The sequence below is a fragment of the Microcebus murinus genome, chromosome 3 (assembly GCF_040939455.1).
Source record: "Microcebus murinus isolate Inina chromosome 3, M.murinus_Inina_mat1.0, whole genome shotgun sequence".
NCBI classification, from domain to species: Eukaryota; Metazoa; Chordata; class Mammalia; order Primates; family Cheirogaleidae; genus Microcebus; species Microcebus murinus.
In genome coordinates, this window is record NC_134106.1 from 75,485,865 (window position 1) to 75,500,320 (window position 14,456).

Here is a 14,456-nt window from a genome sequence, read left to right on the forward strand (position 1 = left end):
CGATATATGGAAGGCATACATTGGCTTGGCCTGAAAAGGCAGAACATTTCAAAACAGGGGCTTACAGGTTGTAGGTGGGTTTAAAGATTCTTTAATTTATAATTGGTTAAAGAAATGAAGCTTTGTCTAAAGGCATGTTTTAAGATAAGGAATGTTTTAAGATAAGGAAGTCTAATCATTGACAAGCCACCAGTCATATACCAAGACTCAAGTGATGTGCTAAATAAATTGATGACCAGTGGGTATGGATTAACCTTTGCCTTACATGGCCCTTAGACTTGTAATGATTTTGTATCTTATTGTTACAAAAAGTAACTCCAAAAAAGACAGGGTGCAACTAGGCATGTCTGATGTCGGACCTCCCTTCTCAGGGCCAGCAACTGAGCTTTAAGGTTTTTCTGGGGTCCCCTTGACCAAGAGGGGTCCATTCAGTTGGTTAGGAGAGGAGGCTTAAGATTTTATTTTACTTTATAACACCTAACAAAATTAACAATAATTTTTAAATATCATCTAATTTTCAATCTTTCCTCATCATGTAAAATTGATTTTTTTTACCATTGGTTTGTTTGAATTGTGAGCCAACAAGGTTTAGCATTTGGTTGTACATCTTTTAGTCTCTTTATAGTGTGCTCTTTGGCTTGTGTCACCTGAAAATGTTAAGCTTGGGAGTTGCACATTACTGGACAGATAGAGTTGATGTGCAAAGGGGCCATGAAATGACATATTTGAGAAGTTCTCACAAAGGGTGAGCAATAATATATCTGCCCATTGAAGCAGTAGTCTAAGTACTTGTATACTTTCACTTCTTTCTTCCGAATATATTCATTATGTCCCAAAGGTATAAAACACCTAAAATAGGAGGTCAAACATCCTACATAAGAACATTTGTAGAACTAGTACATAGAGGAACATTTGTAGAACTAGAGGAAAAGGGTGCATTTATTATATAAATTTGAGAAATACTGACATAAACTAGTCAAGAGGTGGAATTTTTTAAGAGGGTTGTTTAAATAGGAAGATATTTCTAGAATTTTATTTTTTAAATTTTGAAGCAACTCGAAAATTCACCTTCTACATTCTCTCTTGACCTTGGTCTTTACTAGCTTATAATAAGCTGTCTATGGTATTTAGTTTCCATTCTAATGTAGATATGTATTAAACCATAAATTTATAATCTATAGTGATATCCTTTCTGCTATCATTTAGGTTATTTCAGACACGCCTTACTGAAACCCATTTGCCTGCTCAAGGTAAAATAAAGCTTTCTGAAATGTCTAAATTGTTGATAATTTAGTCTTTGATTTGTACTGCTTTTTTTTTTCTTTTAAAAAAAATCCATCTAGTATTTAATGAAAACCAAATTGTACTACTGTCTCAGATAATAGGGAAAGCACTATCATAATCGTAATACCCACTTAGATAGCCCTGGAGAGTAAGGGCTTTGTCTTAGCACTTTAAAAGAGCAAATAGCCAGGCATGGTGGCTCACACCTATAATCCCAGCACTTTGGGAGGCCTAGGGAGGAGGATTGCTTGAGTTCCAGACCAGCCTGGGCAACATAGCAAGAACCTGTCTCTACGAAAAAAATAATAAAATTAGTCAGTCATGGTGGCATGCACCTGTAGTCCCAGACCTTTGGGTGTCTGAGGCAGAATTGCTTAAGCCTGTGTAGGAGTCCAAGGCTTCACTGAACTATGATCATGCCACTGCACTCCAGCCTGGGTTACAGAGTGAGACCCTATCTCAAAAAAACAAATGAATGAACCAATGCAAACAAACCTGTAAGAAAAGCTTGATAATTTCACTGTATTTCTTGGATTAAAAAATATTCAGGAGGCCGAGGCTGGAGGATGCTTGAGCCCAGAAATTCTATGATCGTGTACTACACTCCAGCCTGGGTGACAGAGCAAGACCCTATTTCTAAAAAAAAAAAAAAAAGAAATCAAAATTGCCTAAAACAGAGGACAGTGCTAACTCTGGACTCCATCTGTTTTGAATTGAATCAAATGTGGTTAATGTAACTTTTAAAGGAATGTAGCCATTTTTTTCTTAGAAATAAAAATCACATTTCAGCAATAAACGTTGAATATCCTATTGTGTTGTTTAAAATAACTAGTTAGGTTTTACATTTCTTTTGGGTACTTTCTTGGGCATTTTGAATTGCTAAGAAAATTATCTCTGTAATACTTATCTAAAAAATGTTTTAATGATGGGTGCAGCGGCTCATGCCAGTAATCCTAGCATTTTGGGAGGCCAAGGTAGGAGGATCACTTGAGGCCAGGAGTTTGAGACCAGCCTGAGCAGCATAGCAAGAACCCATCTCTACAAAAAAAAAAAAAAAAAAAAGCCAGGCCTGGTGGCACACACCAGTAGTCCCAGCTACCTGGGAGTCTGAGGCAGGCGGATCACTTTAGCCCAGGAGTTTGAGGTGGTAGTGAGCTGTGATGATGCCATTGCACTCTAGCCAGGCAACAGAGCAAGACCCTATTTCCATAAATAAATAAATAATGTTTTAGTTATAATTTCTGAGAATGTGAATAAGTTGATATATTTCTTATGCTACCTACTGAAAGATCAGGGGACTTTATTATATGAAATAATTTTATTTAATTTGGTTTTACCCTATTTCTTATTTCTTCCTCTCTTCCCTCATAGGTAGAACCTCAGAACCTCTGCATAATGCTCAGGTTTTAAACCAAATAATAACATCAAAATCAAATCCAGGAAACAACTTGGCCTGTGTTTCTAAGAATCAGGTAACAGTGATATCCATTGGTATATGGAAACTGTGAATGGAATTGAACAGCCATCCTGACTTCCCTCTACATGCACTTTGACATCTCATTTCTTTCACTTGTCTCTCATGACTCTAACCTTCATGTCAACCACCTGCTCTGTGGCAACTTCTTGGACCTGTTTTCCTCTCCCACTGCTCACCTCAAATATATCTTGTTGTCTGACCTAGAGACCCCCACCACACAATCTCCTGTCTGCACTGCCCCCAGCAGCTTCTCCTACCAATATCCTTTCCTCTGTTCTGCTGGCCTCTCTGCACAGGTTCAGGAAATCCCTACCTTGGATCACACCCAACTGGAGGCTCCTGAGTCTGCTTAAAAAACTTAGAGCCTCATCCATGTGTGTCATGACCTTAAAAAAAAAAAAAAAAACAAACTTAGAGCCTCAAACATTGGTGGCTGTAACCTCCATTAGAGCTCTGATACTCCCAGGTACTGGGACTTGCTTGCAGTGTCCTAGTTCTCTCTTTATGTTTTATATATCTCTTGTGTTTCCCAGTCCACTCTTTTGTGCCAAGTTATACTGATTTAAAATTTCATTTCACTCTCCTCAAACTTGGGACCTAGCTACTTCTTCTAGCCTTCTATTTTCTCAGGAGCTAGCAAAATACTATTTCAGAAACAGCAGAAGCCAACAGATGACATCTGTCAATTTTCTGCCACCAACCAATAAATTTAACTACATCCTTCTTCCATGCCATTCCAGTGGGAAGAGATAGCCTTCCACCTGTGCTTGTCTTCATTCTCATCAAGATTTTTGCCCTGTTGAGACCTCTTCTGTCCCAGTGGCTTATCAACATGTAAAAATGCTCAAGTCTCTCCTTCCTTCAGCCTCAGGTTTCCCAGCATCTTTTCCCTCATAGTACAGGTGCTCTTTCAGAGTTTGCCAAGGACCTCCCTGGAGCCGAATTCTATGCAAATGCCTCTGTCTTAGTACACACATGCTGGTTTTATTAATGTAACACATTATTAGAAGTAAAATATTCATTTCTAACTTTGATAGATAGTACAAACGGTTCCCATTTACATCATATCCATGTTTGGCAGCCTCGTTGCTTCCTATTGCCCTAAGTTTTTAGATAGCAGAGATGGGTCTTGCTTGTAGTCATATTCCCCAGACCTAGCTCAGGGCATGACATAGAGGAGACCTCGCTCAGTAAATATTTATTTAGTGAATCAATGCTAGCATTGGGAACTCCTGCAGGGGTGGGGAACCTGTGGCCTCAAAGCCACGTGTGGCCCTCTTGATCCCCAAGTGTGGACCCTTGACCAAATACAAACTTCACAGAACAAAAAGATTTGTTCTGTAAAATTTGGGTTCAGTCAAAAGGCTGAACTCAAGGATCCAAAAGGCCACATGTGGCCCCAAGGCCACAGGTTCCCCACCCTGGACAGGGCTCTTCTCTACTACTGAGTAGGGCTTTTTTCCCCCCCACTTTCTTACTGAATTGTTACAATAGTTACTGTAAGGTTAATGATGAAAATTAAAGCTCCAGATATTAACTGATGTAAAGAACATATACAAATCTGGTTGAGATTAAAAGATGTCTATTCTCTCAAGCATTTTCATACTGTTTTGTGAAGTAATTTAGGTGAAAGTTTCTTCTCAGATAAGTGAATGCTCATGTTTGTTTTCTGTCTTTTAGGGTTCAGAACTTTCTGGAGTGATATCTTCAGCTTGTGATAAAGAGTCAAATATGCAAGTACCATCGATATATTAATCTAATACCTAGTTTCCTTCAAGTGCTACTTCAGTACAGTGTTATAAATAAAGTATTTTTCCCTATTATAGAGAACAAAGGGTGATCATGATTTCTAAATCAGAATATTCTGCGCACTCGTCTTTGGCAGCCAAAGCTGATGTTCAGCAGGTTGTTATGTATTGCAAGGAGAAGCTTATTCGTGGAGAGTCAGAATTTTCCTTTGAAGAACTAAGAGCCCAGAAATATAATCAACGGAGAAAGCATGAGCAATGGGGTACTTGCAATCTTATATTTTGAGTTATTCTTATGTCACTTAAAATATCTTCATCTTTTAGTAATTATATTTTTTATCAAATAATTGACTATGCTGAAAGACTGCAAAAAAAAGGCTCCAGCTCAACTTATCAAAAGTCTAGAAACCTTTGTTAAACACTAGTTGTAGCAGCCATGTTTGTCCAAGTACTAAATCGATGTCTTGACTGCAAAGCTCATAGTTGAAAGAGCACTAATGTAAATATCTATACCAGTGTCACCTTAGCTTTGGTGAAATAGATCTGTATATAGTGATTCTAAACCTGTAAGTTATTTGTACTGTAAAAGGATTAAGTTAGGAACTGAAATTCAGACGAGCTTTTCCAAGATCAGCACCAACTATTAATACAAATAAAACATTCAGGAGTTCTCTGGTCAAAGTGCCATGTTATTTGTGGATCAAGTTTTGTTCCTCACAGGGAAAGCCGTGTGCCTTAACACCAGTGTTTGCACTTGGCTTTGCTGTAACAACATGGGCCTTAGAGAGAGGAAAATGAACCTTTGTTCCACTCAGGGCTTTTTAGTCCAAATTATTTGGACTATAGCCACTCTCTGAGCCTTTCTTTTTTATTACTTTTCATATTCATTTGTCAACAGAAAAAACAGTTAACACTCAATGGAGGACCCATTTTGTGCTCGGCCTAGATGCATTTTTCTTTCATACTCTGTGACCTGCAGCCTCTAGCTAGACTCTGAATTGTCTGTGCTATAGTTCTGTTGACCACTTACTGGAAGTGAGGCTGACCACAGTATACTTGATGCCCTGACACTTTAGTACCATTTACTTTTTACAAAGTCCCTAGAAATTTATATCTTTTAAAAACTAAAAGTGAAAAATCATTTTCAAATGATTTACACAGTCATAATTGTTTTACAAGAAGTGTTTAGTATTATACTGTGCTATTACCAAGTATTGTTGATCAACAAATTTTTTTAAATAACTTACATGCCCTGAACTTAATAATAACCATATTGGGGGCAGGTAAAAAATTATAATTAAAAGATAATACAGGCCGGGCGCGGTGGCTCACGCCTGTAATCCTAGCTCTCTGGGAGGCCGAGGCGGGCGGATTGCCCGAGGTCAGGAGTTCGAAACCAGCCTGAGCAAGAGCAAGACCCCGTCTCTACTAGAAATAGAAAGAAATTAATTGGCTAACTAATATATACAAAAAATTAGCCGGGCATGGTGGCGCATGCCTGTAGTCCCAGCTACTTGGGAGGCTGAAGCAGGAGGATTGCTTGAGCCAGGAGTTTGAGGTTGCTGTGAGCTAGGCTGACGCCACGGCACTCACTCTAGCCTGGGCAACAAAGCGAGACTCTGTCTCAAAAAAAAAAAAAAAAAGATAATACAGGTTTCAGTTCTAAAACCTAACACTAATACAAAAAATTGTCCTCTTAAAATATAATCTTTTCTCAATTTTGCATGTATTCCTCTGATTATCCGAATTTAAGTTTTGCATGCAATCCATTCTTTATCTTTCCTAAAGTAAATGAAGATAGACATTATATGAAAAGGAAAGAAGCAAATGCTTTTGAAGAACAACTATTAAAACAGAAAATGGATGAACTTCATAAGAAGTTGCATAAAGTGGTAGAAACATCCCATGAGGACCTGCCTGCTATCCAGGAAAGATCTGAGGTATGTACATGCTCTTCACTGAGGCATCCTATGCCCAGCAACAGTAATTGCAATGTTGATTGCAATTGCAGTGTTCTTTGCACTATTTTTAGAGTTAATTCTGATCTTAATTTAAATAGGAACTTTCTCAAATTTTAACATAATTTGATGCAGGTAAATGTTCAAAATGTGAATGAGAGAAAGGAAGTTACAAAACAGAAAATAGATAAGTGTATATAGTGTACAAGTTTGGGTATTCATATGTTAATTATTTAATAAAGTCTTTTTTCTGTTTTTTTGTACAATAGTGGTGTATTACGTAGTGAAAATTTGAATATAATACTTTCATTAATTTGTCATCTAGATGTATTTTCTGTTTGCCATTTCATGTTGGAAAGAGGGAAAGGTAGTGAGTGTGTTATAGCCACATATATTTTCTTGATTGTTTTACAAGAAGTGTTTAGTGGACGGGGAGATTGGGAATAAATTAATTTAATCTGTGTCATGGTTGCATAATCTTACACATGGTATATGTCTATGACATGGAATACCATGAAGATAAAACATCCTATTTTCTTATATATTTTGATAATTATAAGAACATGTGACTATATGATGGTTTTTAAAAAATTGAGTGAAAGGTGTGTCTATGTATATATAGATGTGTGTATTTGTATATCTTTATTGCTGTTGTTTATATTCTTCCAGATTTTTACTGTGCATGAACATGCATAAATATGAATACAATTGAAGTTTCTGCATAAATAAGACTTATTTTCTGCTTTTTCTACCTAACACATCTTGCAGATCTTTCATTATTATTGCATAGAGATCTAACTCATTCTACTTGCAGTACAGTTTTCTGTCATACCTTATAAAAGGGCATGTATCCAGTAGAAACTATTGCAAATCATGTTACAATGAGGATTCTTGTATATATGAATTATTTCTCTAGAAAAGATAGAAGTAGAATTGCCGCCTTTGAAGTTTATGCACCTAAAATAGTCTGCCCTCTAAAGACTAACCATTGTGCAGTCACATTAATAGCATATAAAATTATCTGTTTCTTTTATGCACTTGACTAACAGTAGATATACTAAATGTTTTCAAGCACTTAACTGTAATTTCTCTAATTACAACTGAATTTGGACTTTTCTTGAATATATGTAGTGGCTGTTTATCTTTTTTTCTTTAAATTGGCTTTGATGGATTTGTCCATTTTTCTATTGGGTCGTTTTATTTATTTGGATTTCTTTTCTTGTATAATTTATGTTTTCCCTGGACAGTTGCAAGAAATTATTAAGAAATTCTCCTTCCTGGTTCCTTCCTCTCCTGTGATATATTCTTGGTTTCCATGCCTTTGTTTCTCCTTACTGTCCCCATTTTGAAGGTGCAGTCTCCAGTGGCTTTTTTTTTTTTTCTTAAAGAAAACTTGTTTGAGGGATTTGTTTTTTGAGATCCGTTGCATGTGTAAAAGCATCTTTATTCTACCTGTACACTTGGTTAATAATTTGGCTGAGCACAGTGTTCTCAGAAGGAACTCGTTCCTTCAGAATATTCGAAGGCACTCCTCCGTTGTCTTTGGCTTCCACTCTTGGTGTGGAGAAGCCCAGTCGTTCTGATTTTTGATTCTTTGAATGTGACTTTGTTGTTTTCTCTGGAGGTGTATAGGATCAGCTTTTCCCCCAGTGTTGTGACATGATATACTTGGTGTTTATCTTTTTTAATCCATTACCCTTAGTACTTGAATGTTCTAGTTTTGCAGTTCTGGAGGATTTTCTTGGGGTTTTGTTTTTTGTTTTTGATAATTTGTTCCCCTACATGTTCTCTGTTAGGCTATCCTGGACTAATCTAATTTTCTTAACTTTTTCACCTTTTTTCTATCTTTGTCTGTTTTTCCCTAAATTTCTAGGAGATTTTCCTTGACTTTTTATTGCCCTCTGATTAACTTTTTTTATTTCTGATATAATTTTAGGATCAGTGACATTGCTTTTTTATTATGTATGTTCATTTCCATAGCTGCCTATTTTTGTTTTGTGAATATAGTATCTTGCCTCTTAGTCTGAGGATATTAGTGTTTTGTTTTTTTTTCCTGTCTCAGAATCCTTGATTTCCTGTTCATATGTGTCATTTGTTTTGGTCTTTGCCCTTCATGTTTAAAGCTTATCATGAGGTGTCTGGTGATCTCTGCTGTATCCTCACCCAAGAGCAGGCTGAGAAGGCTAGTTGGAAGCCGTCAGTGTGTGAATGGGGCTTGGTGACTAGCCAGTTTCACAGGGAGGTGTCTGTTATTTTGGTCAGATAGATTCCCAAGAGCAGAACCTTTTGATATGAGAACATATACCTGGGCTGCTAGCATTTGTGGAGCCAAGCAGAGGGGCCAGAGGTCCCAGTGTTCAGTAAGATGCTTGACTCAGTCTATTTGTTTCTTGTGTAGTATCTATTGCCATCACCCTCAGCCCTAGTCCTGAATCCTTTTGATTGTTTCTCCAGGAAGGAAACCCAGTTTGTTGCTAGGCCAGGTATGGGGAATCACGTCCTGCATGCATCTGTGAGAATGGGTTTCAGAATCTGCTTTTTGGGCAGACTTAACTTTTACCATGTTCCTGTTTTCAGCTCCACCTTTACTTCCATTCTTAGATGTATCTAGTATTGTAGATTTCTGAACTTCTAGAGATAAAGGACACATCATCCCTAGCCTCTTCCACAGCTATTTTAGGTGTTAGTATTCCTTTACTGTCATTTTGGTGAGGTTTTCAGAGGGAGTAGCAGCTAATAAAGCACATGTTTAAGCCGCTGTCTTTGACTAGAAGTCTCCCTTTATGGAACTTATTTCTGTGTATGAGTGGCATAAGGATATATTTTCCAAATGTTTTACCAGTTGTCCCTAAATCATTTATTGACCAGCTTAGTCTTTCCTCATTGATTAAAAATATCTTTACTACATATTAAATTTATATATATATAAAAGATACAATTCTAAAATGTCTATACTTTTGGTCAATAGATCTATTCTTGATCATTCCATATTGTGTGTTTACTTCAACTTTCTTGTATGTTTTGATATCTGGTAGGGAATATCTCTGATTATTGTTCAAAATATTTCTTCAGAATTGATTACTGTGATTATTTTTAATCTTTACTAATTGGATAGGTAAGAAAAAGGTATAGGTCATTTTGAGTTGTCTTTTATGATGATAAGTGAGGATGAACTTTTTATATTTGGTCCATTTTTCTGTGAAATAACTATTATTGCCCTATATATTTGGTATTTATCTTAACAATTTGTAAGAATACTTTCATATGGTGAGGAATTAATTCCTCTATCTTTTAACTTTGTATCATTAATGTATATAATTACAAGCCTACCTAGATGTGAGTAGCAAAGCAAAGATCTCAAATTAAGAGCTTGTCGGCCAGATGCCGTGGTTCATGCCTATAATCCAGCACTCTGGGATCCTGAGGCAGGAAGATTGCTTGAGTTCAGAAGATAGAGGACAGCCATAGCAAGAGTGAGGACATCCGTCTCTACTAAAAGTAGAAAAAAATTAGCCAGGTGTGGTGGCGTGTGCCTGTATTCTCAGCTACCTGGGGTGCTAAGGCAGGAGAATCCCTTGAGCCCAGGAATTTGAGGTTGCTGTGAGCTAGACTGACACCACAGCACTCTAGCCTGGGCGACAAAACGAAACTCAGTCTCAAAAAAATAAAAAAATAAATAAAAAGCTTGTTATTCCTTCCTGTTGTGAGATTGTGAGACATGCTTTTGTGACAGTTATTATTGCAGTTTATATTTGTGTTTCCTATTCTTCAAAGAAAAAATGATCACTGAGGATATTTTAATGGCAGGAACAATATTATGAGCATTTGATAACTTTGATTTGTTGGTCTTTTCCCAAAATTAAGTAAAGAGAAATAATGCAATACCTAAATACTGATACAACTGTAGAAGCTGGTTTTTTCAGTGGTTAGACATATGAGCTGCCAGTTGTGTCTGTGTTTAAGAAGCTACAAGGCATCCATTATGTAGAGTGCTTTTTTTGTCGTTGGCTGTTCATGTCAAAATACCTGAAGAGGGTAAGGGGACACTCTGTGGGGAAAGGAGTCTACTGAAGGCAGATGCTATGCTTTGAAAAGCTATAATGCCTGATTAGTAATGTTCTGGACTTCATGGTTTTGTTTTTATTTGTTTGCTTAATATGAAAGGTTAATCCAGCATGTATGGGGCCAAGCGTAGGCTCCCAGCAGGAACTGAGAGCTCCATGTCTTCCAGCCATCAATCAGCAGAGCTCAATGAACACAAGAGAGAAGCCAATACAGGCACCTCCTGTTGATCCTCTTAAGACAAATGCTATTCCTGTATCTTTGGTGTCCCCAGCCATCAGCCAGAGCATACCTCCTCCTGTTCCTTTCACACCAGCCCAGTCAGTGACAGATTCTGTGTTTGCAGTGGCCAGAAGAGATCCTGGGTAAGCTGAAAGTAGTCCTAGAGATGATAGTGATGTTAATGGCGTCTGTCAGCTTCTTTATATATCCTGTATTATCAAGAGCAGTCTGTGAAAGATGAATAACGCCTGCTTTTTAAAATATTTTTTAGATAGGTATATTGTTGAAAAAGCAAGTTAACAAAACATTGCCCCCAGTCCTTCAGACTTAACTTATTCACTGCTTCTTTTATAGTATTTGTTTTACTTTATACTTTTCTCTCAAAGTAAAAAATTTTAATACCCTGAAACTCAACAATGTGTTTGTAACTGATAAATATACAACTGTTGAACTGAAATTGCCTTTGTTTACTGGCTTTGGCTTAATACCTGCAGGGATTATTATTATACAGGCAGTTAACTTGGTGCGTTTTCTTATATTCCTTCTGTCTTCTTAAGGGAGCAGTTTGGGATTAATACCTATGACTCTATATGCCAAAATTTACCTCTGTACTGCACTAGAGGTTTTCCCCCCAATTTTGAGAGATTTTTCTAGATTTCAGAAATTATAATTAATGTCACATCACTTGATTTATTTGAATTTTTACCTTCAATCACTTCAGCTCTTTTTTAACTCATGTTTTTACAGGAGTTTGTAAAATTAAAAGTGCTTTTCACTTTATACTTTACATCTTAAAAGGGTTCATTAAGGGTAGCGCGGTGGCTCACGCCTGTAATCCTAGCACACTGGGAGGCTGAGGCGGGTGGATTGCTCAAGGTCAGGAGTTCGAAACCGGCCTGAGCAAGAGCAAGACCCCGTCTCTACTATAAATAGAAAGAAATTAATTGTCCAACTAATATATATATATAAAATTAGCCGGGCATGGTGGCACATGCCTGTAGTCCCAGCTACTCGGGAGGAGGCTGAGGCAGAAGGATCGCTTGAGCCCAGGAGTTTGAGGTTGCTGTGAGCTAGGCTGACGCCACGGCACTCACTCTAGTCTGGTCAACAAGCGAGACTCTGTCTCAAAAAAAAGGGTTCATTAAGGGAATTCTAACAATATTAAATAGACACAGGAGGCCCACTACCTCAAGTGTACCTAAAGCAAGCTGTGATATAAATGGTTCATGTGCCATTTTTTCTTTCTTGACAACTATTGTTTTAAAGTCTGGAGGACATTACACTGTGGCTGCTGGCTAATCACCAGAAAGGCGTCCTGCATAGCTGAAGCACAGCAGTGCTTCCCCTATCCCACTCCAGTTAGCTGTGTGTGCCCAGCACCTGGAGCTGAGTTGAACCCTTTAGCTTCTGTAATAAATGTGATCATTTGAATGAGGGAAGCTATTGTCCTGCCTTATTACATATAGAGATGGTTGTTATCTCTGTAATCACTGTGTCACACAAATATTTTAGTACCTAACCTTTCTCTGCGAGAATTTTTTTCTTGAAAAGAAGCTGAAAGGAAAAATAAAACATTTGATTTACATACACTAGAGACCTAAGAAGTTCCATAACTATAGGCTTATAATTTTTGACTGATTTTTTTTCACTATTATTTCTTGAGAATTTGTTAAAAATTCTAATATGTCAGGCATTTTTATTCTTTAGTGTTTCTAAAAAGTTTTCTCTTCCAGATGTGTGAATAAAAGTACTCATGAGTTCAAGCCACAGAGTGGAACAGATATAAAAGAAGGTAATGTTTAATGATAATAAATTTGTTTCTGACCTGTTTGCCAGATTCCTCCAGGTTGTTCAGAGATCTGTTTTTGGCTGTGGTTTATGAAACCTTCAGACCATAATGAGCCTGAATGTTAGCTTTCCTATTTTTATAGTATAGGGGTTATTTAAGCCCTGAAACATTTCAAATAAATGTAGAAATCCACTTGTTAGTTACATCTTACGAGTTTTAGACTCCTTTGAAAACTTAATTTGTGAAAAGTTTTCTATTAAATTTCTCAGCAAATTAATCCAAAATAAAAGTTATCTCTAGTATGTTAGGTAGGAAAGGTGATCCAAAGTTTAATTAGCAGTGTTACACTATTATTTGGTACTTCTTTGTTAGAGGCATTTGCATGGAAGGTAGGTTTTGTAAATAAAATAAAACACAGATTGGGCATTCTCTTCTTCCCCCATGTGACTGTGACATCCTTTCCACTGATATTTTAGTGGGTAGCAGGGCTGTTTGAAACAGATGAAGACTTATTCATTGAACCAAGATGTACTGAGCATGCTCTCTAGGTGCTGAGTACTGTCCTAGATAGTTAGGGATGTATCAAGGACAAAAAACCTCACCCACACAGAGGGGGGAAGAAGTGTTATTAGAGTTGGGGGATTGAAATTTCAGAGAAGGTGATAAGAAGCTACCATGCAGCTAGCATGGGGAACCTGTTTTGGCAGAGGGAACATCAAGATTTGAGCCCTCAGGCAGGAATATCCCTGACATGTTCTAAGCACAGCAAAGAGGCCAGTGCAGGGAGGTGAGCAGGTGGAGGAAGAAGGTGAAGCCTAAGCAAACAGGGCTTGGGCTGTGCAGGGCCTTGTATGCCATGTCTGACTCCAGCTGAGTGAGAGGGAAAGCTGATCTTAAGATTTATATCATGACTATAAACACATAGTGCTTCGGATACAGTGGAGCTAAGAGTGCTATTTATGACAAAGCTGCTAATCTGGTATGATCTAAACACTTAATCTCTTTGAGCCTTCATTTCCTTTTCTATAAAAGGATAATTCTCACCTTACCTACCTCATAGGACTGTTATAAAGATAATAATGAAATTTATGAAAGGACTATAGTGAAGTCCATAGTGATAATTATTGAGAATGACAAAGTGGTTTAATTATAAGTTATTTACACTGTGTGCCTTCTTGATTATTCAGATTTGTCTACTGATACTACGTTTTGTACTCATTTCTTTACTAGGGTGTGAAACACATAAGGTTGCTAACACAAGTTCTTTTCATACTACTCCAAACACATCACTGGGAATGGTTCAGGCAACGCCATCCAAAGGGCAGCCGTCACCCACTGTGCACACAAAAGAAGCATTAGGTAAAGCATTTTATCTGAGTGTGTAGCACCTGATACCAAATTAATGAATGTTCTTTTGCAACCTGTTTACAGCTATTCTTTCTGTTCTTTAAGGTTTCATCATGAATATGTTTCAGGCTCCTACACTTCCTGATATTTCTGATGACAAAGATGAATGGCAATCTCTAGATCAAAATGAAGATGCATTTGAAGCCCAGTTTCAAAGTAATAACAATTTATCTGAAAGCTATTAAATGTATAGCATTGTGGGTGGTTATCACAGGAATAACAAAGATTATACAAGATGTGGCCTGTCTTTGATTAGCTTGTCACAAAAGGGCAGGGAATGCATGAAATAAAAATATGATGGTGCTTGACAAAGTACTCAATATGTGTGATAGATTTGCTTTGTTTAAAAAAAAGAAAAATAGTAAGTGCTAAAGAAGGACAAAATTCCCATGGATAGGAATGGCCAGGAAGGGCTGAATATTTGAGTTGTGACCTGAGACTTTTGGGTAAAGGAATGGCAGAGGCAGAGTGTTGGAGGCAGGCGGCTAGCCCACATTTGTCCAGAAGCA

At 37.4% G+C, this 14,456-nt stretch overlaps 1 protein-coding gene across 1 annotated transcript in view; it reads left to right on the forward strand.

Annotated features, from left to right (window-relative positions):
* BUB1 (BUB1 mitotic checkpoint serine/threonine kinase) overlaps positions 1-14,456 on the forward strand; it is a 44,639-nt gene that overhangs the window by 7,320 nt on the left and 22,863 nt on the right. The window contains exons 5-13 of the mRNA XM_076000978.1: positions 1,207-1,250; positions 2,656-2,756; positions 4,442-4,494; positions 4,588-4,772; positions 6,298-6,449; positions 10,632-10,894; positions 12,485-12,543; positions 13,771-13,899; positions 13,993-14,103. Of these exons, the coding sequence (XP_075857093.1) occupies positions 1,207-1,250; positions 2,656-2,756; positions 4,442-4,494; positions 4,588-4,772; positions 6,298-6,449; positions 10,632-10,894; positions 12,485-12,543; positions 13,771-13,899; positions 13,993-14,103 (1,097 nt within the window). The remainder of the gene's footprint in view (positions 1-1,206; positions 1,251-2,655; positions 2,757-4,441; positions 4,495-4,587; positions 4,773-6,297; positions 6,450-10,631; positions 10,895-12,484; positions 12,544-13,770; positions 13,900-13,992; positions 14,104-14,456) is intronic.